We start from the raw sequence: 23,521 nt of genomic DNA, 5'->3' as shown, positions 1-23,521 counted from the left end.
CTCGGTTCATAGGCCAACTCAATGTGTGGTCCTTCTGCTTCACGCTTTGTCAGGCCTTGCACCCAAAATGAAGTGGAAGAAGCTAGAGACTTACCCAGGACAACAAGTTGGATGGTGAGGTTTTTATAGAGACCATGCTTTGTGTTGCTCAAATACAGGGTAAAGTTCCCGGCATGCTTCGGTCTCACATCCCTGATGATTATCCTATACCTCTCAGGATCTAAGTCATAGCAGTCATTGGCTTTGATCAGATGGCCATCTTTGTACCTATTTGGACCAGAAAAAGTGGGAGTGAAAAACAGCTGAGACAAAGGAATAGTGGGCATCACATTTCGAAGCAAATTTAATTTTTAAATGTTAATTTAGAGCTAGATATTCTGGATGTTCAGGCAAGTTCAGGCCTCTCTGCCCAAGTGGAATGTTCCCCACCCATCCACGAATTGGATTGATCCCACAGTAAATTCTCAGTACAGGTAGTTCTTGACTTACAACAATTTGTTTAGTGTCCGTTCAAAGTTACAGCAGCACTGAGTGACTTGTGACCATTTTTCACCCTCATGATCTTTGCCACTTCCCCAGAGTCACATGGTCAAAATTTGGATGCTTGGCAACTGACTCACATTTATGACGGTGGCAATGTCCCAGAGTCATGTTGATCCCCTTTTGCAACCTCCGACAAGCCAATTTCACTTAACAACCGTGCTCCTAACTTAATGACTGCAGCAATTCATTTAACAATTGTGGCAAGAAATTTTATAGAATAGGGTAAAACTCACTTAACAACGGTCTTGCTTAGCGACAAAAGTTTGGGTTCAAATACAAAGCATTAAAGCTCTAAAGTTTGCATGTTCTGTTGTAACATAAGAGAGCCAGGTTGGTGTGGTAGTAAAGGCACCAAGCCAGAAATCAGGAGACAGTTCTGCCTTAGGCACAAAAGCCAGCTGGGTGACTTTGGGCCAGTTCCTCTCTCTCAGCCCAACCTACCTCACAAGATTATTGTTGTGGGGAAAATAGGAGGAGGAAGGTGTGTTGGACATATTGGCCACCTTGAGTTATTTGTAAAAATAATAAAGGCTGGAAACAAACAAACAAACAAACAAACATTTTAGCAAAAGACCTGGGTGGTCAAAAATATTAAGATGGTGGCTGTGATAGTATCATTGATTTGTATCCTATGTGTGACTCAGCTGTTTGGCTATGCACTATGGGACATGCTTGAAGACTATCCATCCAAGAATTAGAGAACTCTGAAATCAGAGACTGAAATGAATCTATTAAGAGTTAAACCTCTGTGTTATTTGCAACGGGGAGGATGGATAGGGAAGAGAAACATATCGAGTTACAGCATAAGCCATTTTTCTTTTTGCTCCTTTGGCAAGGATTGAAAATTGGGCTGGCAACTGAGGGGAAAAGAAGTTTTTAAAAACTGTTTTTCCATCCTTGTTGGAGAGAGGGAGGCAATGATTAGTGTCAGTTGCAGGACAAGAGACATCACCATTTTGTGGGTCTGTTGCAGGCATGGAAGAGCTACGGAATTTCTTCCTGAAAATCCTAAATTTGATTCCTCAGTCACTTTCTCTATTGGTTCTATCAAACTCAGAACTCTGTTCTCAGGGAGATAAAGCCAAGAGGTTGGTATAGAATAACAAAGTTGGAAGGGACTTTGGAAGTCTACTAGTCCAATCCTCTCCTCAAGCAGGAAACTCTGTACCATTCCAGAGAAGTGGCTGCCCAGTCTCTTCTTAAGAGGGGACCTACAACTTCTGAAGGCAAGACCTTCTATTGGTTGATTGTTCACACTATCAGGAAATTTCTCCTTAGTTCTCGGTGGCTTCTCTCCTTGATTAGTTTCCTTTCATTGTTTCTTGTTTTGCGTTCTGTTGCTTTGGAAAATTGGTTGACCCCCTCTTCTTTGTCAGCCCCTCAGATATTGGAACAGTGGTATCATGTCTCCCCTTGTCCTTCTTTGCACTAGACTAGACATACCCAATTCCTGCAATTGTTCTTCATATGTTTTAGTTTCCAGCCCCCTATGATCTTTGTTGCTCTTCTCTGCATCTTTCTAGAGTCTCAACATCTTTTTTCTAATGTGGCCACCAAAACTGGATGCAATATTCCAAGTGTGGCCTTACAAAGGCATTATAAAATGGTTTGGTTGCACTTATTTCTGTACATCTCTGTAGTGCTGATAGTCCTAGGCTTATGACCACAATTGGAACCAGGATTTTCTTTTGCTCCTTTGGCAAGGATTGAAAATTGGGCTGGCAACTGAGGGGAAAAGAAGTTTTTAAAAACTGTTTTTCCATCCTTGGAGTTGGAGAGAGGGAGGCAATGATTAGTGTCAGTTGCAGGACGAGAGACATCACCATTTTGTGGGTCTGTTGCAGGCATGGAAGAGCTACGGAATTTCTTCCTGAAAATCCTAAATTTGATTCCTCAGTCACTTTCTCTGTTGGTTCTATCAAACTCAGAACTCTGTTCTCAGGGAGATAAAGCCAAGAGGTTGGTATAGAATAACAAAGTTGGAAGGGACTTTGGAAGTCTACTAGTCCAATCCTCTCCTCAAGCAGGAAACTCTGTACCATTCCAGAGAAGTGGCTGCCCAGTCTCTTCTTAAGAGGGGACCTACAACTTCTGAAGGCAAGACCTTCTATTGGTTGATTGTTCACACTATCAGGAAATTTCTCCTTAGTTCTCGGTGGCTTCTCTCCTTGATTAGTTTCCTTTCATTGTTTCTTGTTTTGCGTTCTGTTGCTTTGGAAAATTGGTTGACCCCCTCTTCTTTGTGGCAGCCCCTCAGATATTGGAACAGTGGTATCATGTCTCCCCTTGTCCTTCTTTGCACTAGACTAGACATACCCAATTCCTGCAATTGTTCTTCATATGTTTTAGTTTCCAGCCCCCTATGATCTTTGTTGCTCTTCTCTGCATCTTTCTAGAGTCTCAACATCTTTTTTCTAATGTGGCCACCAAAACTGGATGCAATATTCCAAGTGTGGCCTTACAAAGGCATTATAAAATGGTTTGGTTGCACTTATTTCTGTACATCTCTGTAGTGCTGATAGTCCTAGGCTTATGACCACAATTGGAACCAGGATTTTCTTTGCTAAGCAAGGCGGTTGTTGAATCGTGTAGTCATTAAGCAAATCTGGCTTCCCTCATTGACTTTGCTTGTCGTAAACTGGCTGAGAAAGTCGGAAATTTGATCACATGACCCTGGGATGCTACAACCATTGTAAACACATGCCAGTAGACAATTGCCCAATTTTGATCACATGACTGTGGGGGTGCTGCAGGGGTCATAAATGTGAGAACTAGCCAGAAGCCTCTTTTTTCACTTCCACTGTAACTTTGAACTGTTGTTATTGAACAGTTGTAAGTTGAGGACTACCTGGACATAAAATGGCTAACAGATGGAATGAAAACCTACAGTCATAAAAAGGGACTATAGAACATTAGTTCCTGGAAACTGTTTTCTAAGTAGTGAAGAGTTCACGCAAAAATAGCTCAGTCTGTCAAACAAATTTCTTCCACGCTGTGGCCCTGCACATTTCATGTGATGGAAAAGAAACCGCTTTTAAAATGTTTTGCGAAGAAGAACATTTTGTGTAATGGCTGAGATGAGTCATTGGGTACTTGTGCTGAACATAGTTCTAAGCAATCTAAGACAAAAGAAGTTACATGCATATCCTGTCTTTTACTGATTTATAATCTGGAGGCTTATTGATTTACAGTATTTGTATCCCGCCTTTCCTTATTCCATTCCAAGGGAAGAGGTCTTCTGCAGGAAAATCCTCCAGAAGAACCATCTTAAGTCAGGAAGCAAATGCAGCCAGAAAGAAAGGACTGTACAAGAATAGCATGGAAACAAAAGGAAGGCAACAAATGACCTCGTGAACATGATCCTCATGAAACAATAAAGTAAACTCAAGAACAAACATGGAATCCTCTGGCACCCCAAATGTGTGAAGAGAAAGAAAAGCTTGTCTTGTCTTGGCAAATAGATAGATTTTGGTACAAAGATACACAAGGGGAGGCCCTATTGAACACCGTTGGCTATTGGTTAAGATTGGGCTTGGATCAAGAAAATCCAGGTTGAAACCTTTATTTAATTATTAGCTCTCTCAGGGCAATTTTATCTCATAGATAAAATTATAGGAAATTATATACAAGGAAGGAAGGAAGGAAGGAAGGAAAGGAGAGGAGAGGAGAAGGGGAGGAGGAGGAGGAGGAGGAGGAGGAGGAGGAGGAGGAGGAGGAGGAAGATACAATTGCAGTTATACCGCTTCCCCAAATATGATTTTACTTTTCCTTACCAAGCCACATCAGGGGGAGGGAAGGCATCAACCTTCCAAGCCAGCTTCAGTACTTTTAGTCCTGCATTGGCCTCATAATATAGTTGTTGCCTCTTTTTGACAAAATTAATGAAAGCTTGTCCTTCAATAAATGAGAAAAAGAATAAGAGTTAATTGCTAGTTTGCTTTGCAAATCTGTCAGATTTTTTTTTTTGCTGGACATCAAAATAACATGTGCAAAAGATAACAAATCAGAAAAAAAAAGACAACCAGGCAGATGTAAATGGGAAAAAAACCAAGAAATGGCCATGGTTACAAATTTAAAGCATGTGGTATTTATTTTTCATTTGAATAGTGAAATTTTATTAATTTGACTCTGAGGTATTGTTTGATCTGCAGACAATTGTGAAGAAGATCCAATGTATGAAAGCAACAGGGACATTTTAGAAACACCCATTCTAAGTGAAGGCTGGTGAAGGCAATAATAATATACAGGCACTATCTCTTCTGGACAGTATTTCTTTTAACTCTTGAATTAATGGTTTTTTTCATAGCACACAATCCATTTTTTTCCTGACCCACAATTGGATAATTATTAAAATATATCAACAACACACAGCAGCAGATGGTCCATGACAAGGAAGGGTGATTTCTGTTTGATTTCAGCTGTGAATATGATATTTTTCAAAGTGACGATACATTAGGACACATTTCTGGAATTTCTTGCAGATACTACAAGAATGAAAAGATTTATCATTCCTTGGGTGATTAGATAGTCCTCAACTTATAACAGTTAATTTTGTGACTGTTTAAAGTTACAACAGCACTGAAAAAAGTGACTTATGACCATTTTTCATATTTATGACCGTTGCAGCAATGCCATGATCACGTGATCAAAATTCAGACCCTTGGCAACTGATTCATATTTATGACAGTTGCAATGTCCCAGGGTCTTGTGATTACTTTTTGTGAACTTTTGAGAAGCAAAGTCAATGGAGAAGCTAAATTCACTTAACAACCATGTTGCTAACTTAACAACTGCAGTGCTTCATTTAACAACTGTAGCAAGAAAGGTCCTAAAAGGAATCAAAACTCACTTAACAGATGTCTCACTTAGCAGCAGAAATTTTGGGCTCAATTGTGGTTGCAAGTCAAGGACTCCCTGTACTTTCAAGACATACATAGGTATAACTTTGGAATATGGTGTGCTACTTTCCCTGGATGCACCCCATGACTAGAGTAGGGTCTAAAAATAAGGGTAGCCTGATGAATGGTGACTCTAAACCACAGAGAAAGTGATATAAGCTAGAGTTTCTCAACCTTGGCAACTTGAAGCTGTATGGACTTCAACTCCCAGAATTCCCCAGCCAGCTCTGTTGCTAAGGTTGAGAAACACTGATATAAGAAGTGAGAAGTTGTGGAAGAAGAAGAAACCACTTATTTTTATCCACCAATGTTGACAATATTTGTTAAAAAATAAACACCACTCAACATCAAGCAAACAACTTCAGGGCAAGTTAACTGAGCTGGGGAAGTTGGAAATGCTGAGGCTGGTGCCTCTGGAGATGAATGAGTATTTTAAGTCATCACTGAATTGAAAGGATTGAGGAGGGAGCTATGTTGGTTCTGCGAGAGTCTTATCAGCAAGGAAGGGTCTCCTAAAATGGTGGCACTAGCAGCCTATCAATATATCAGCTTGCAGAAAAGTGGCATATTCTGACCATATCTCTTCTGACACCTTGGCTTTCCCACTTTTGTGGTCATTCTTACTGAATATTGTGACCGTAGTGTTGATTTCTGTGCCTCCTTCGCCCATACTGAACACTTTGCATATGTAGTGTCCTTTGTCTTCCATTGTGACATTTGTGATAGTCACATTACTAGAGCCTTTGTACACGGCGATACGCTTGTCAAAATTCTTTCCTGTCCTTAGTTCCTAGAAGAGAACAAGAGAAAGGCATAGAAAAATTTCCACTGAGTTCAGTTTAAAAGCCCTCAAATAAAAGCTCTAAAGGGGAATATCATGGTATCTTTTGCTAAATGTGTGTATCGTAGGATTGATGGGAGCAGACTTCAATGAGCCTTTGGTGGCACAGTGGTTACGCAATACAATATTGCAGGCTGACTCTGCCGACTGCCAGCAGCTCAATTCTCACTGGCTCAAGATGAACTCAGTATTCCAGCCTTCTGAGGTTGATAAAATGAGGACCCACATTGTTGGGGGCAGGATGCTGACTCTGTAAACCGCTTAGAGAGGGCTGTAAAGCAGTATGAAGCGGTATATCAGCGCTAGTGCTAAGAGTTTTAGAAGGTGACTAGGGTTCCCTTCTTTCTGTTTTAATGTTTAAAATAGTATACCACCAAGTATTTCAAGGAGTAATTTTCTTTTCTGGTTTCAAAAAGAGATTGCATCCTTTAAATGTTGTGTACAAACATTCTGATCTGTTTTTCTAACTTTTAAACGTAGCGTTTATGTAAGGGTTATGAATCATTCTTTCCATGCTTATTTATATGGACCCAAGAATTTTCAATAGACCTGCTCTAATGCTGAGGTAGTCCTCAACTTACAACAGTTTATTTAGTCACTGTTTGAAGTTACAATGGCATGAAAAAAGTGACTTATGGTCATTTTTCACACTTACAACCATTACAGCATCCCCATGGTCATCTGATCAAAATTCAGACGCTTGGCAATTGGTTCATATTTATGATGGTTGCAGTCTCCTGGGGTCATGTGATCACCTTTTGCAACCTTCTGACAAGCAAACTCTATGGAGGAGCTGGATTTACTTAACAATTGTGTTGCTAACTTAACGACTGCAGTGTTTCACTTAACAACTGTGGCAAGGGTGGTCATCAACCCTTGGTCAACCAAGGGGCAAAACTTGCTCAAGAAATGTCTCAAATTTGGGGCTCAATCATGCTCGTATGTCAAGGACTACCTGTAGTTAAAGCCCCTTGGTCAACAAAGGACAATTGAATGGGTTATGTAAGAAAGTTAATTCAGCAGATCCATTTCTGAAGAACCAAGGAAACAGATCTTCAGAAAAGAGAAACACACTTGGAGCAGGCCAAGGTCTTCCCTCATCTAAAGACCCACTGAAATGACTCACCCTCTTTCCTGGAAGTTTCCATAAAAATTGTAACCGTCCATTCCAGGACGTCTGCCCTTTGCATTCCAAGTGAAGGGTTTCTCCAACCAAGAGTTTTTTGGGAGTTGCTTCCAAAACTGCATTCCAAACTCGAATCTCTAAAAGAAATAAGAAAGTCGGTGATCAAGCATCTCCTCCAGCAACATTGAGTATCACATACAGAATCATCGTATTTGATGGCCCTTCAGCCTTATCTTTTAATGGAGAGCATCTAATACCAGCATTGGTAGAAGTTTGAGGAGTCTTTATGGAGGAAAATCAATTTGATTTCCATAACTAAAATCAGGCTTAGTGAAGAATATATAGGCACTATTTGTTTAACGATCATTTGAAGTTATGACATTGAAGTGATTTATGACCATTTTTCACACTTATGACGGTTGCAGAATCCCCATGGTCATGTGATTTACATTCAGATGCTTGACAACTGTTTCATATTTATGACGGTTGCAGCATCCCGAGATCACGTGATCCGCTTTTGTGACCTTTTAATGAGAAGGCCAGATTCACTTAACAATAGTCTAATTTAACAATTGCAGTGATTCACTTAACAATTATGACGAGAAAAATGGTAAAATGGGGACAAAACTCATTTAACAAATATCTCACTTAGTGACATCAATTTTGGGCTCAATTGTGGTCATAAGTCGAGGACTACTGGTAGTCCAGCAACGGAAAATTATGTACAAAAAGGACATTTTTAGCCTCCGGAGCAAAAGCAGTCATCCACTCACCCACTTTCTGGGTCAAGTAATATGTCTCATATTGTGCTTCGTTGACTGTAGCAACACATTTGATCATTCTACTGAAGAACTCAGTGGAGGGTGACGTGATCATGAATCCTTTCTTTGGGTCCCATTCCTTCCTCTCATAGGTAAGAGGCTCAAGAGATTGATGCTAAAGAAGAAAAAGCAAATATAAAGATAGTACTTTTTGTCTGAGCTAAAGCTACTGTCAAGACTGACTCGCATTTTCACCTACATTTCGCTTCGCTTGTAGCTTGACAAAGAATAGGGTGATGGTGGGTTGGAATGCAAAGGTGGGGGGAATGGCATCCAAGCACCCTCAGTTCCTGTCAGACATTGCTACCCCCTCAAGGGCACCCCAAGCCGATGTCCCAATGTGGCTGGCTGATTCCCATAACAAAATGAACAGAAGTGATTGGTGGATCTAATGGACTCTGGGTGGCCTGGGGGGAAAGGAGGAATGAACTACTTGTGCTTTTGTGCGGGAAGCCCAGAGTTGGTTTTGCTTTTTCTGTGCCAATGTGGTTTATTCAGTAAAGTTTATACTCTTGGAAAAATAACATACCAAGAGTTTATTTTCCTGGATTCGCCAACTGGACAGTTGACAGCTACAGTAGATATAATTAAGAAGCGTTCAGGCTGTTTGGATCTTGAAATGTCCAAACATTTCTTGTCCCACACAAGAAATGTCCCATCTTTGGGAAGATGAGGTTCTGATCTTGAAAGAGCCATTCTAAGGCTCATTCCAAATTTCCTGAAAATGTTTAGACATCAGACGCACCACTCACAGACTTACTAGAAGTGTCCCTCCCTCAAAATGGGCAATTTCAAACTCCATTCAGCAATTGAAGTGAGATGTTTCAGACCATTTCTGGCAAGGTCAGAACATCCTCCTCCTAAAGATAGGATGTTGCAAAATCTCTACTTGTAGGAGAAGGAGGGGCTGAATTTGATGGCAGAATTAAAAGAGGGATCGGTCTAGAATCCCTACATAGCCAAAAGAGGACTAAGTCCAACTTCCCTTGAATTTCATTGACTCTTATCTAGCTCCAAGTGCTAACTCATGAACGAAGGCAAATATATGTGTCCCAGGATAACGTTGCAGGATCCAATCAGGCTGGGATCCAGTCACGGGGACCAGAGGTTTAGTCTTCTGAGCTTTTGGACTCATGATGGAGCCCATCACCAGAGAACTTCTCTTTACCAGAATGTCTTCATGGGCTCCACCATGAATCTGAAAGTTTGGAAGACTAAACTTCTTGTCCCAGTGACTGACTCAGACTGGATCCTGCAAGTGTTAACCATTAGTTGAGAATATTCCTATGCATAGGCATGAGTAGCAATAAATCAGTTTAATGGGACTTTCACATGTGGACCTGGTCTTCTGTGCTTGATATGAATTCAGTTCTGTTCAGACCCATCTCTTGTTTCTATTTCTTCACTTAAGGAGCAATAAATCACTCATTGTAGTTCTCCAATTCAATCTCTGTCATCTTCAAATACTACCTCAAAGATTCTGCCTGAGATTCTGGATTGACTCTAGATTGCTGCCAGTCAAGTCAAAAACACTGAATCATATTGATTAATGGATCAAATCAGTGGATCTGTTTGTCTAATACATCATAACCATAAACTAACCCAGTGTTTCTCAACCTTGGCCAGTTTAAGATGGGTGGACTTCAATTGCCAGAATTCCCCAGTCAGCATGGCTAGATGGAGAATTCTGGGAGTTGAAATCCACCCATCTTAAGCTGGCCAAGGTTGAGAAACACTGAACTAACCAATCCCATTTTAGCCCTATGTGTTGCACAAATCCAACCACATGGCTAATTTCTGGATCAATATACCCTAACACCCAGAAATTGGGAATAATTAAGCAAATCATAATTTTCTTAACATAGTTAAGTGATAAGCTAGCTTTCTATGATCTAAATTTATATTACTTATTTTGGGCATCATGCCTTAGTTCAAGAGAGAGTTTTAAAGGTGTATGCAACGTAGCTAAGTAAAAAGATAAATTTAAGCAGCCAAGCAATAGTATTTTTAACAGCAAAAAAGGACAAGAGAAAGAACTTCTGGGTGGACCTGCATGGTAGATGTCTGAACTATCTTCATCATCCTCATTGATTCTGGATGGTGGCATGGTGAATAGACACTAGTCAGTCTTCAAGTTAACCATTAGAACCTGGCCTCTGGTTTGTAAACCATGATTTTTAGCTTAGTGCAGGGGTCTCCAAACTCTGCAATTTAAGACTTGTGGATTTCAGCTCTTGGAATTCTGATAGCTGAAGTCTACAGGTTTTAAAGTTGCCAAGTTTAGAGAGCCCTGGCTTAGTGTAACAATTGTTATTTCCTTTTCCAGGATGACAATTGCCATGAACTACAGCTTGCATGTGTATCTGGTTCTTGTACAAGCTTCACAACTGCATCTTGCAAAATCTTGCCTAGATAGACAAGCATTCTAGGTTCCTGGAACAAAAAGCAGATCATTAGCTCCTCCTCAACAGGAAGGGATAACACTCAGTTTCCTGTCCCAGCTGATCTGAGCTGGAACAACAAGGATATCTGGAATCCTGCTATGTCCCTCTGTAGTTTGGCATGCTTCACTTCTCACTTCCAGAGGCTTCCTCCATCCTGATTTATCCTTCATGCCCTATTATGAACTTTGTCTCCCGTACCTACAAGGTCCGATTATTGCTGCCCCAAAACTACAGATGTCACCATCACTGGCCACTGAGACCCGTCCTTCAAACTTGTGTCCTATATAATCCCCTGCTTTCACCCTGGGAAAGACAACATGGGACAGTGCTTCATGTTAAGCCAAGATATTCATTCTCCTATGTTGGCTGCAGCTTGAAGAGGATTTTGGATTAGAAGTCACAGCCTTGAAGTTGCAGAAAAATAATCAGGCAAGCAGAAAGTGGTATTAAGAAGACAGTATGAAGCACCTATTTTAAAACATTGTGTAATCACAAAAGTTTATTTTTTTAGTTTTACAAATCTTTTCTCTTCCGGGCCAAACAATAGTGCTATGTTTTAAGGGAATGTGGTGTAGGATAAGCGCAGCTATTTCTTTCTCTTGTAGCAAGAGGCGGGGTGGTGGTGGTGGATAAGGTGGTGGTCTCTTGCCTTTTATCCAAGTTGAAATAGAAACTTGTTTGTTTTCTAGGTATTTCTATCTATAGGTGAAGAAACTGTTTAGAAGAAACAGCATGTCTTTCTTGTGATTGGAGCCTGCCCCCCCTTTCCCTCTCCCTCCCTCTCTCATCTACCAGCTATCCCCCCTCTTTCTATCATCTATCTACGTATTTCTAATCTCTTACCCACATTTACCTCCATCTCTCTCTCTCTCTCTCTCTCTCTCTCTCTCTCTCATCAGCCAGATATCCAGCTATGTAGTATTTAGCTATCTCTAATATTTGTCCATCTGTCTCTTTCTCCCCTAAAAATACTTCTTTTGCAATATAAATATTTTTACTGCTTTTAGATGGTAATTTCAATTTATGTACTGAATCATCATTGCCAATTTATGAGGCTACAATTATAAAATGCAAAGAAGGGATGAAGATTATTCCTAATTTGCAGTCCAAAGGAACATTTAGTGGATCATGCTAAAAAAAGATTGGTTAGGTATCCCAAAGTTGGCTGAAGTCAGCAGCATTAAACTGGAAGATATTTTTGAAAATGAAAAAAATCCATGATAGCACGATTGAAGTGCCATCCCTTTCTATATGCAGCCCATGTAAAAACTGGGGAAGGGCTTTGATATTGTGATCCTCCTTGATTTTTTTGACTCTCTCCGCGTGGATAACCCTGTTCTAATAGATCCCTTTTCTACATTAATAGCATTTTTGGCAAAGTTTCATGGCAGTTTAGGGCAAACCTAGGTGATTCCAAGCAGTCTTAATTTCCTTTCTGAGGTTTTCTCAGGCCTCAGGGGAGGGATAGCCCACATGGTTTTATTCTACATTAATTTTACATAGATATTATGTAGGTATTGTGTGTATATTCAAATGCCTGAATTTCAAGCCCAGCTCTAGAACTAATCAGAATCAGCTGACATGAAGAATGAGCATCTTTCTAGCATTAGCAACCTATCCAATTTCCCATAAATATCTAAGGAGGATAGAGTGCAGTCATTTTAAAATATAATGGAAACATCAGAATTGTAATTTACAAGGGGCAAACTCTGGTGTTTCAGAAATTGTGAAACAGAATGGTGCTGAATTGTAAAACTCTGCATTTGAGGATCCCCTGATGATCAGATTTAAAATATATATGTACAGAAATATTGCACATAGATATGTTAGCTATACACCCCCCCCCATATTCCACATATTAAGTGAAGTTGCTTGTGCAATATTCAACAGTTGTTATGAAAGGAGAAGCGGAGCCACAACTGATTTTACCCCAACCTTCAAAAGACCCTGGTGCTATTTTTCCTCCCTCTCTTTCCTGCCCTTTTATCTCCGAGCAGTTATTAAATTTGGAGGAGGATGTTCTAAATTTGTCAAATCATCGGGCTCCTTCCTTCCCTCCCCCACCTCAATTTCCTGTGAGTAAAGGAAGCCGCCAACCCGGCTCCACACGTTGTATTTCCAGACAAGGCCAAAATAACAAGCCAGCTTTCCTTAAATGGGAACAGAAAGATGGGCGCCCAAGGTAAACACACCTCTATAGAAAGCCTCATCCGCTCTTCTGGAGACGTCTCTCAAGCCAGGGGAAGAGACACTTTCCTTTTGGGGTCCCCCCCTTCTGTCTCTTTCAAAGGAGGAAGAACAAAGTCTTGGCCTAGACTTCTCAGCAGCCTAAAATGGAAATATCTGCCCATCCTTCTGAAGGTCTAGCACAAGGTCCCAGTTCCAGACTGAGCAACAAATGGAAAAGGTTTGACTCAGCTCCAGAGATGGGAAAGATCAGAAACCAGGCATCTGAACTGTTTGCCCTTTCCTCAAGGAGATGTTATCTTCAGCTTTCAGAGACGCTGCTAGGCTGGTATTAATTCTCCGCATATTTTGACAAAAGTCAACAGAGATGTTAAGCCAACACTTACAGGAAGCCAAAGTTCTTGCTACATCAGCCAAGAAGGAGAGGTAAAAAAAAAGTCAAGAATGGGTTTAATTTCAAAATTATGAAAATGTGTGTGTGTGTTTTGGACTGAGTACTTTATGAAGGGAAATTGCTCTCTTTGTAGGAAAGTACTGTTTCACCTCAATGCTAAAACTAAAGAAGTTTCTCATTCTTGGCAACTTTTATTACTTTGGCAGCTACCAAATGTTATGAGTAAGATGCCTCTACTGTTATCCATCAAACACTACCAGCTCCCATTGCCTGTTTAGTTCTACTAGACTAGAGCATCAAATACCACCCCATAACAACTCCAAAACCCATGGTAAATACCAACAATCAAGCCCTGAGGTGAAATGGTCATTCATCTGAAAGTCTGCCACCGAGAGACTTTGAGATTGGCTGAGATCATTCTAGATCAAAAACAGCTTCTAAGAAGCCTGGGGTGGCTTCTCGGAAAAAAATTGCCTCATGAGAAGGGTATGAAGCAACTTAATACACATAATTGTATTCTTTGAAGTACAGTAGTATGCCACTTATTTGTCAGTTTCTTTACTTCAAAGAAAGAGTGATTAACCCTAACCCTTCCCTTTATTAAGCTCCACATGCCTCGTTCCCTTAACTGTTCATTGTATAAGACATGATAAGAAGTGTAGCTTCTTCTTACCATCTCTGTTGCTCTTCTCTGCATGCTTCCTAAAAGATTCTCAGCGTCTTTTGTGTATCGTGTTGATCAGAACTGGATGCAATATTCCAAGTGTGGCCTCACTTCCTGTGATCTTTATGCTATCCCTCTGTTAATACAATCTTGGACTGCATTGGCTTTTTTGGCAGCTGCAGCACATTGCTGGCTCATACTTAAGAGGTGTTCTGCCAAGACATCTCAAACTATTTCACAGGTATTACTTACTTGCTTCATAACAAAAACTGAAATAATATTATTCACCACTCTCAAGAATGTCACCCCAATTCTATCCTTCTTTAAAAGAAAATTTGAAACCAGCTTCTATTAAGTGAGAAGCAATAGGAAAAATGGGAGAAAAAAAATTCCACATGGCGTAAAATTAAAGCCCCCTCTTCTTAGGGCTGGTGCCCTGTAATACCTTGCCATAAAACAATTCCGCTTCTCCTTTTGTCTTTCAGCAAGCCCAACTTGGGGAACAAGAATAATATTCTACCTTTTCAAGAGCACTCAGAAAATTAACCAAAGCCATCTTGAAATCCTAGTTTGGAGAAATTTAGGATTTTGCTTCAATCAAGATTGTGGTTGAGAATAATGGATCCTTTCTGAGATGGATTCTTTCTGGAATAAATTCCAGCAAATATTCTTCCAGGATAAAAAAAAAATCCCAGAATAAAAAATGAATAGGAATTGCACTTTTCTAAGAAACTCTTCAATAGATGCCCAAAATATATAATCTTCCTTTTGCTATCATGCCTGATTCTCATATAGAAGGCACGGACACTTTAAAGAATATAGCTTTCTTTTCCAAAAATTGTCTGAACCAGAGTTTAAATTTGCTAGTTTGAAAATCTATGGCTAAAAGTGACCCATTACAGAGCAAATTAATCCTCATTGGTCTATTTATCAATAGTTATCCTTGAAAGCTAACCAATTTGATGAACGTTGTAAGAAGATTCAGAAATAAACTAAGACAATGTAATGCTTACCAGCAGCAGCTCCGGTTTGATCTCTGGTGAGGTGACACGACATGGCACATTGATCACATCTGTATTGTTGTGCACACGGATGAGATATGGATGTTTTGGGTGGGGTTGCACAAAAGGCTCTGACAGATCTGCAGGGACACAAAAATGGAACTTCACAAGCGTGCAGAGAAGCAAGCCTATTAGGTTGCTTGATAGAAATTACCTGCTATTCAGCTTTAATTTTTACACCAAAAGTACACCAGAAGTAGAGTAGATTAACAGATTGTGATTCTGATTTAGATCAATTGTTGAGGCTTAGTTAATCCTTTTGGGGAGAAAACATTGGCAAAGCCAGATACACTCTTTCTCAACTCAAATATGACACTATACCCTAACCTTTCCCAGCTCAAAATAGCATCTGAAACTGTAGAGATATCTTATGCTAGGAAATTGATAAATGCAACCAACTGAGCTTACAACTCAGGTCTTCAAGGAATGTTACTTTCCTTGCTTATTTCCAATTTCTCTTGGAGAAGAGAAGAACACAATGACCCTTTCTTTGCAGGCATCTGGAACTTTTTCTCAATGCCCAAGAAAAAATAGCAGTGATGGAACCAGCAAATCAGCACAATAAGAAGATTAGTTTTTCACATATGTAGGTGTTATTGCAAATACACAATCATGTTTTCAGCATCTACATTGCTGGACAGTTCCCTGACGCAACTCTATAGACAGCTTTGTCTGTTAGGGTGGAAACTACATTGAGGGGTCCTTGATGTTCTCTGAGCTTGGTTGTTTCCTTGCAGATGTTTCATTACCCAAACTAGGTAACATCATCAGACAATATTCCCTAGTTTGGTAATGAAATGTCTACAAGGAAACAACCAAACTCAGAGAGCACCAAGGACCCTGCATTTCCACCCTGAACTACAAATGGCATAGAATACTTTATTTGTCCAAGTGTGATTAGATGCACAGGAATTTGTGTCTGATGCAGCAGCTCTCAATGCACATGCAAAGCAACAGAGTATAATAATCATAATAATGATATTAATAAGAGGGGGTAGTAGAGAAGATGAGAAGGATCATACAGTTCTCCTACATGGATAAATATCCTTAGGAATTAGGTGTTCAGCAGAGTGATGGCCTAGGGAAAAATACTCTCCCTTCTCTAGTTATTTCGGCACGCAACGCCCTATAGCAATGTCTCAAGGGGAGGAGTTGAGACAGTTTTATGTCCAGGATGTGAGGGTTCTGTAGATATTTGCTCCACCCACTTTCTGACCCTTTCAGTATACAGGTCCTCCATGGAAGGCAGGCTGGTTGCAATTGTTTTTTCTGTGGTCCTAACTATCCATTGAAGTCGATACATGTCCTGTTTGGTTGCTGTATCAAACCAGACAGTTATAGAGGTACAAATGACAGACACAATAACTCCTTTGTAGAAATGCATCAGCAGCTCCTTGGGCAATCTGAGCTTAATGAGTTGATGCAGGAAGAACGTTTTTTTGTGCCTTTTTAATGATGGCTCTAATTTTAAGCATCCATTTCTACTCCTGGGTGATTATAGAACTCAGAAACCTGAAGGATTCTATTGCTGATACTGTGTTATATATAATATAATACAGTAAGAGGTGGTAAAACAGGAGGGCTCTTCCTAGGGCCGCGGTGTGGCTCAGGCTGTAAGATAGCCTGTTATTAAACACAGCTGCCTGCAATTACTGCAGGCTCGAGTCCCACCAGGCCCAAGGTTGACTCAGCCTTCCATCCTTTATAAGGTAGGTAAAATGAGGACCCAGATTGTTGGGGGGGGCAATAAGTTGACTTTGTATATAAATATACAAATAGGATGAAACTATTGCCTTACACAATGTAAGCCGCCCTGAGTCTTCGGAGAAGGGCGGGATATAAATGTAAAAAAAAAAAATCTCCTTAATTAGAAACTACATTCCATCCCAGCTTCCCTCAACTTGTTCCTTCAAAATATGTGGACATCAATTCTCATCAGCCACAGCCAATGCAGCCAAGCTGAGAAATACATGTTGTCATTGTTGTTTTGGTCACAAGGAATTGTATTTCTCATGAGTGAGGAGTGAGAATTATAGTGGGTGGACTCACAAGGACACCCCATTATTGCAACCTGGGTGATCTTTCTTCCCCCTTGTTTTTAAAATTGGGTTAGCCTATTTAATGGCTTACACTGTATCTGAGTGTCTCCCTCCTTAAAATGGAGAATGCCAGCAATTTTTGGCAATTGCACTAATGAAATTCATGGTGCAGTCAAAAAGGTTTGCAGAGCAAAAAAAAGAAAAAAGAAAAAAGAAAAAAGAAAAGGCAGTTCATGCCTGGATTCTACTATTCTTCAGTTTGGCTTTCTGCCTAACAAGATAATCCATTATTATGGGTTAGTAAAGACAGGAACATTTTTGATGAATGTCAATTATTCTAGGCCAGTGTTTCTCAATCTTAGCCATTTTAAGATGAGTAGACTTCAACTCCCAGAATTCCCCAGCCAGTTATGCTGGGGAATGCTTGAAGTCCACACATGCTGGCTAGAGAATTCTGGGAGTTGAAGTCCACCCCATACTGGATGGGGAATTCTGGGAGTTGCCATCCACCCATGCTGGATGGGAGATTCTTTAAGATTCCACTCATCTTAAAATGCCTAAGGCATTTGCTTTGGCCTTCCCATATGAGACTCCTTATAAGTAGCACACGGTGATGATGGTTTTGCTATAGTTTGTACTTTTAAAGTTAGTCCTTGATGATGAAAGACAGATAGCAAACAAATAAACTGGGGAAATCATTGAGGCTGATTCAGCATCACAAAAATTCTCCTTCTCACCACTTGAGGGTGCAGTTAAGGTGACTTTACAACATTCAACTACTGTACTTCTCTTGCTAATGGAACTCTACAAAACTCTACTCACTTTTACATTCAGGCTGGGGGAAATGGGGTGGAGGAAGAGAAAACAGGAGATCAAAAGGCAGCTGTATTGCCAAAAGGCACCTCTTCTTCTCATTTAATTCATGTGTATATATAATGGGAAGGGAAGGGTAAGGAGAGGAAAGGGAAGGGAAGTTCAGTTATGGAGAAGGAGAAGAAGGAGAAACCCTATGGAGATCTGCATGAATGAAAGCCGAATTTTGAAAGTTGAATAAACAATGCAGTTTCCACAATTGCCTTCCTTCCTGATGTTGTGATTGCACGTGAAATAATTTGCTTTCCTTTGTGGGCATTTTTCAGAGAAATAAGGTCTAATGTTGTTTTTGTGCCCTCAACCTTTAGAGATATTAACAGGAAGGGGTCCACATTGTTCCAAGGTTGAAGGCTCAGGCTGATTTTTACAAATGCAGCCAGTTCTTTAAATTAACTAAGTCTTAAGTCATTGTTTCTAGCTGGAGGTAGAACAGGGCAGGATATCTGAGTGGAAGAAGAAGGAGAGATAAGGAGAGGCTGCTTAATGGTTTCCTGACATTTTCAGCTCAGAATTACACGCCTGATGCTGATTTGGAGGTGGGTGATGAATGGTCGAGGTTTATCAGGACACTACATAAACCAAAATGTAGAAAAGCAAATAAACTGGTTTATTGTCTTTCTTCAGAATAACTCTCTCATACCCTTCCCTCCACCCCCGGAGGTTTATCAACTACTTCATGGAATCCACGTAATGAGTCTCAAAACTGAAATCTTGGTCTTGTAACAAAATCTCTTGCTTCTGGATCTAGGGTTGGGTTTAGTTAGCTACTCAAATTGCTGAACTGCAATTTTTTGAAAAGGTTGTGATGGATTCCAAATAGAATAGAATGCCGAATAAGAGATTTGGAAAGGACCTTGGAGGTCTTCTAGTCCAACCCCCTATTCAAGCAGGAAACCCTATACAATTTCAGACAATGGTTGTCCACTCTCTTCTTGCAAACCTGCAGTGTTAGAGCACCCACAACTTCTGGAGACAGGTTGTTCCGCTGATTGATCGTTCTCATTGTCAGGAAATTTCTCCTTAATACTAAATTGGATTGCTCCTTGATTAGTTTCCACCCATTGCTTCTTATCCTGCCTTCAGGTGCTTTGGAGAATAGTTTGACTCCCTCTTCTTTGTGGCAGCCCCTGAGATATTGGAACACTGCTATCATGTCTCCCCTGGTCCTTCTTTTCACTAGACTAGGCATGCCCAAATCCTGGAACTGTTCTTCATATGTTTTTTTTTGTTTTTTTTAAATTTTATTTATAACACAACACAACATAACAAACACAAAACACATAATGTATATATTCCCTTTTTACGATTGTTTCGTAAGGGTGTTCTATGTTTTATCCTTCAGGCCCCAATCATCTTTGTCACTTTTCTCTGCAACATCCTTTTTATATTGTGGCGACCAAAACTGAATGCAGTATTCCAGGTGTGATCTTACTAAGGCATTATAAAGCAATAGTATCACTTCTGGTGATCTTGATTCTATCCTCTGTTTATACAACCAAAGATTGTATTGGCTTTTTTGGCAGCTGCAGCGCATCCTTGGCCCATATTTATGTACTACTGGCTCATATTTAAATATGAGTGTATAAACACACTCTAACCTTCTAGCTCTGTCTTTATGACATACTACCATGAAAAGCACTCTTGAAGGTCATGTTAGCTATTTTCTATCCCCAACTGGCAGGTCATTTTAGCCGTGCTTGTGATTGGTCACATAATCCAAATCAGCAAGAAGTCCCAAAGACTTCCAAGCATTTGGACTGCAAAACTCCAGATGATTGCTAGACGGCAGCCAATCTAGTTTCCCGAACCTTTTTACTGCCAGTCTGATTTTTGTAATTCAGACAACACTTTGGAACTATTATAGTCTATATAATTATAATTATAGCAATTAAACTCTGCCATCTTGGCAAAAGACTGAAACTAAATCGTGCTTTTTGGAAATCCCAGTGGGGGCCATTTTAGATTCAGTGTGATGCAACAACTCATACTACTCCCAGTAGGTAAAATGGGGGCATCCATGACAACTAGCAGTTTCATCTGGATGACGAAATGAGCATTGCTCCACCCATTAGGTGATGCATGCAATGTCAAGATTCACATACAAAAAGGGGTGGAGTTTGCCTCATGATATCATAATGCTTATCACATTATTTGCCCCTTCTGTTCCCCAACTCCCCTCTCTTGTCTCTGCCAAGTTTAATTTAAGGTGTCATGCAGGGGGGTTGCATGGGATGGGCAAAAAAATCAAGACACCCAAAGCATAAAACAGGCAGAGATTCAACCTTACCATTGTGGCCACCCTCTTCTCTTAGAATAATAGAGCTGAGCCTGGAAGGGACTAGAGGTCTTCTAGTCCAACCCCTGGACCAAGGCAGGAGAAGATTATACCATCTTGGGATATCTTCTTTAACCATACTCTTTGGCAGGGATGGGCAACATTCCTGAGCCAGCCATGCTCATAAATTCTGGGACTTGAAATCCTTAGGTCATAAAGGATCCATAGCTGCCCACCCCTGCTCTGTGGACACCCCATATGACACCCAAATGCATCCTAAGGAATGGAAAATGCAGTAAAGCCTCTGGCAGAAGCAAATGGAGAAAAACAAAATTTGCTTCTGGTCTATTTCTTTGCCCTGAAGCTGGAGAAGAAGTAACTTAAGTGCTTCACAATCTTTGATGAGTCATAAGTACTATTGTCCAGCTGCCACCTTACATTGAAGCCAGCCTGATTCATGCTCACTTCCTACCCATTACCTTGTGATTCATTGACCCATTTGCTTCTGTCACTTCCCTCTGAAGGAGCCAAGGGAGCTCCTTTCTGCAGGGGTCCCTTTCCTGGGGCGCCTCTCAAAATTTCCCAGCTGAGATGAAATGGCAGCTGGGGAGTATAACTGAGGAATGAAATTTGCAGGACCTAAAAAAAATAAAGGAAAGGATGCCAATATCCTGCTTCGTGTGTCATTGAATTATGAGATTCGGTTAATGCAGCATGCTTAACCATGGTTTGTGGATTAAGCCACAAGGTTTGGGCTGCAAATTCAGCCAAAGAATCAAGTTGATATGCTAGGCTGGACAGTGGATGAGGAGGGTGATTTGGATTTCCTAAGGCTGTCCAGCTCCCCTAAGACTCCCAGCAGCTTATAATATGTGCAAAAAACACAACTCAAAACCACAGAACAGCCTGGAGTAAAACAGCTCTCCCCAACATGCAAGAAAGATTTATGTGATCTGCTCAGCAACAACCAAATAAATCCCATTGCGGTTTAATGGGATGCACACACCCAGGCTATGCAGCATACATAGATCCCAGTGGTAAGCTTAATTAGTTCACCTTCCCATGTTTGAAATTTCTTCATATCATCACATTATAAAAAACGATGTTGAGACTTTGGAAAGAGTGCAGAGAAGAGCAACTAAGATGATTAGGGAACTGGAGCCTAAAACATATAAAGAATGGTTTGTGAAACTGGGTATGTCTAGTTTAATAAAAAGGACTAGCATCCTTCTTGACATGATAGCATCTTCCAATATTTGAGGGGCTGCCACAAAGAAGAGAGGGGGTCAACCTATTGTCCAGAGCACCTGAAGGCCGGACAAGAAGCAATGGACAGAAACCAGTCAAGGAGAGAAGCAACCTAGAACTAAGGAGAAATTTCCTAACATGAGAGCAGTCAAGCAATGGACCAGCTTGCCTTCACAAGCTGTGGGTGCTTTAACATTGGAGGCTTTTAAAAAGAGACTGGACAGCCATTTGTCTGAAATGATTTAGGGTTTCCTGCCTGAGCAGGGGGTTGGACTAGAAGACCTCCAAGGTCCCTTCCAACTTTGTTATTCTGTGATATCTGGACAGATAGCATCAGATATTTTTTGTTGAACTCTGGGGGGCGAAGAAGGCAGGATAGCAGCAGCGACCTCTTAATTGAAGCTCCATCCCTTTTGCACAGTTCTGAGACTTGCAAAAAAAGGGCGGGGCTTTAAGGACGCTTCTACGGCCATCATTTTGACTTTTTAACATCCCCCAAGCACTTTTGTCTTGCAGTTTTCCTCCCCACCACCCCAATCGATGGAAATTCTGCTGAATGGAATTTTATCATGTTTCGGTTTCTCCCTCCCCTTGCAGCCAGCTTTTATCAGCCCTCCTAAAGGAATTCAAGTCGATCCGGCATTCCTGTTTCAGGACTGGCTTCATTTGAGGAGTCTTGCTTATTTATGGGCCTCACACAGGTGGGGTGGGGGAAAATATGCTTTCCCACGAGAGTCCCAGGCTATTCTTCTCGGCGGCGGCAGCGTGCGAGAACAATAACAAGCTGTCTCTCACCCCTCCTTTCATTTTAGCCTGATGCTGAAGTCCCCTGATGCGCAGGCTTCAGAAGGAAGCCTCATTGCTCTCTCACAATGCCCTGCTCCGCTTTTGTTTCAGTGTAGTTTTCTTGATCCACCCAGGGGGGAATACAAAATCGGGAATCAGCCCAGAATAGGGAATTGTATTTTCTATGTACCAACTCAATAAATAGCATGCCAATTTTTCTTTGAAAAGCTGCATATTTTTTTTTACCTGGCCATTTGCAAACTCTCATTTGCACGGCCTCTACATAATTAGGTTAATTTGGAATAGTTTTAAAATCAAATCAATCTCAGGTTTGGTTGCAAACCTGTCCACATTTTTGAGTCATTGGAATCCAGTAAGTCAGTTATTGTTTTGTTGGCTTGTTCTGAAAGCAAACTGGGGCTGAAGGCAACACAAGTCACCCAAAGGAAGGAAATCTATGTGCATGGATACACAACTGACAGGATGGGGTTTTGCATCACCTGTCACTTTGGACTTGAGTGAACACACTTTTGCATGGTGCAGGAAAATGGAATGTGTTTGCATAACACACCACAAGCATCTGAAGGACACCAAAGAGGAGAGTGACTCCACACGTGCCTTGATGCCATTGTGCAACTCACACAAATTATGCCATTTGAGCAATGACACTGTGCCTTCAGAAGTTGTGGGTGCTCCAACACTGGAGGCTTTTAAGAAGAAACTGGACAACCATTTGTCTAAAATGGCACAGGGTCTCCTGCTCGAGTAGGGGATTGGACTAGAAGAACTCCAAGGTCCCTTCCAACTCTGTTATTCTGTTATTATCTACACAACACACAAACTCCAGCCTCCCTGTGCTGAGTTCTTTCTTTTTGTTTGCCTTTGGGCTACAGGTTGATTTTATTTCTCCAACTTTGCTCTACCAAAGGATGACAAGGATGGCCATCACACACACCCATTTCTGCTCCTTCAGCACTTCCAGGTGAGCCAATCTTCTTGACCCATGCTGGGTTTTAAAGTAAAGATCTCCACCCTGCCTGCCTTCCTGCAAACTCCCCTTGACCTGCTGAGCCAGACAGTCTGTCTGCAAAGGCTCCAAAAAGAAGCCGACCTCCATCTCCTTGGACTTTCCTGACAGCTGATAAGCCACTAACATTCCACAGTGCCCACCCATCCCTGCCTGGGATGTGGTGGTGGGGGGGTTGGTTGGGTTGCCTTGGTTTCCTTTACATGAAGGAGCTGTGTGTGGCTTGAAGGAGGCTAGAAGGGGAAGGAAGCAGCTTGCCTTCACGGCTCCAATATCACACCCTGCCTTGGCAAT

General features: G+C 41.0%; 1 protein-coding gene across 4 annotated transcripts in view; it reads right to left on the bottom strand.

Moving 5' to 3' along the window:
- Positions 1-23,521, bottom strand: part of LOC131205061 (vascular endothelial growth factor receptor kdr-like) — a 210,691-nt gene that overhangs the window by 114,851 nt on the left and 72,319 nt on the right. For all 4 annotated transcript variants that reach the window (XM_058196910.1, XM_058196911.1, XM_058196913.1 and 1 more), the window contains exons 4-9: positions 14,932-15,059; positions 8,182-8,344; positions 7,409-7,545; positions 6,066-6,231; positions 4,317-4,437; positions 95-267 (exon numbers count right to left, since the gene is read on the bottom strand). In XM_058196910.1, coding sequence (XP_058052893.1) covers positions 95-267; positions 4,317-4,437; positions 6,066-6,231; positions 7,409-7,545; positions 8,182-8,344; positions 14,932-15,059 — 888 coding nt within the window. The remainder of the gene's footprint in view (positions 1-94; positions 268-4,316; positions 4,438-6,065; positions 6,232-7,408; positions 7,546-8,181; positions 8,345-14,931; positions 15,060-23,521) is intronic.

Source organism: Ahaetulla prasina, chromosome 11 (genome assembly GCF_028640845.1).
Source record: "Ahaetulla prasina isolate Xishuangbanna chromosome 11, ASM2864084v1, whole genome shotgun sequence".
In the NCBI taxonomy this organism is placed as follows: Eukaryota; Metazoa; Chordata; class Lepidosauria; order Squamata; family Colubridae; genus Ahaetulla; species Ahaetulla prasina.
This window is presented reverse-complemented; position numbering and strand designations above follow the sequence as displayed.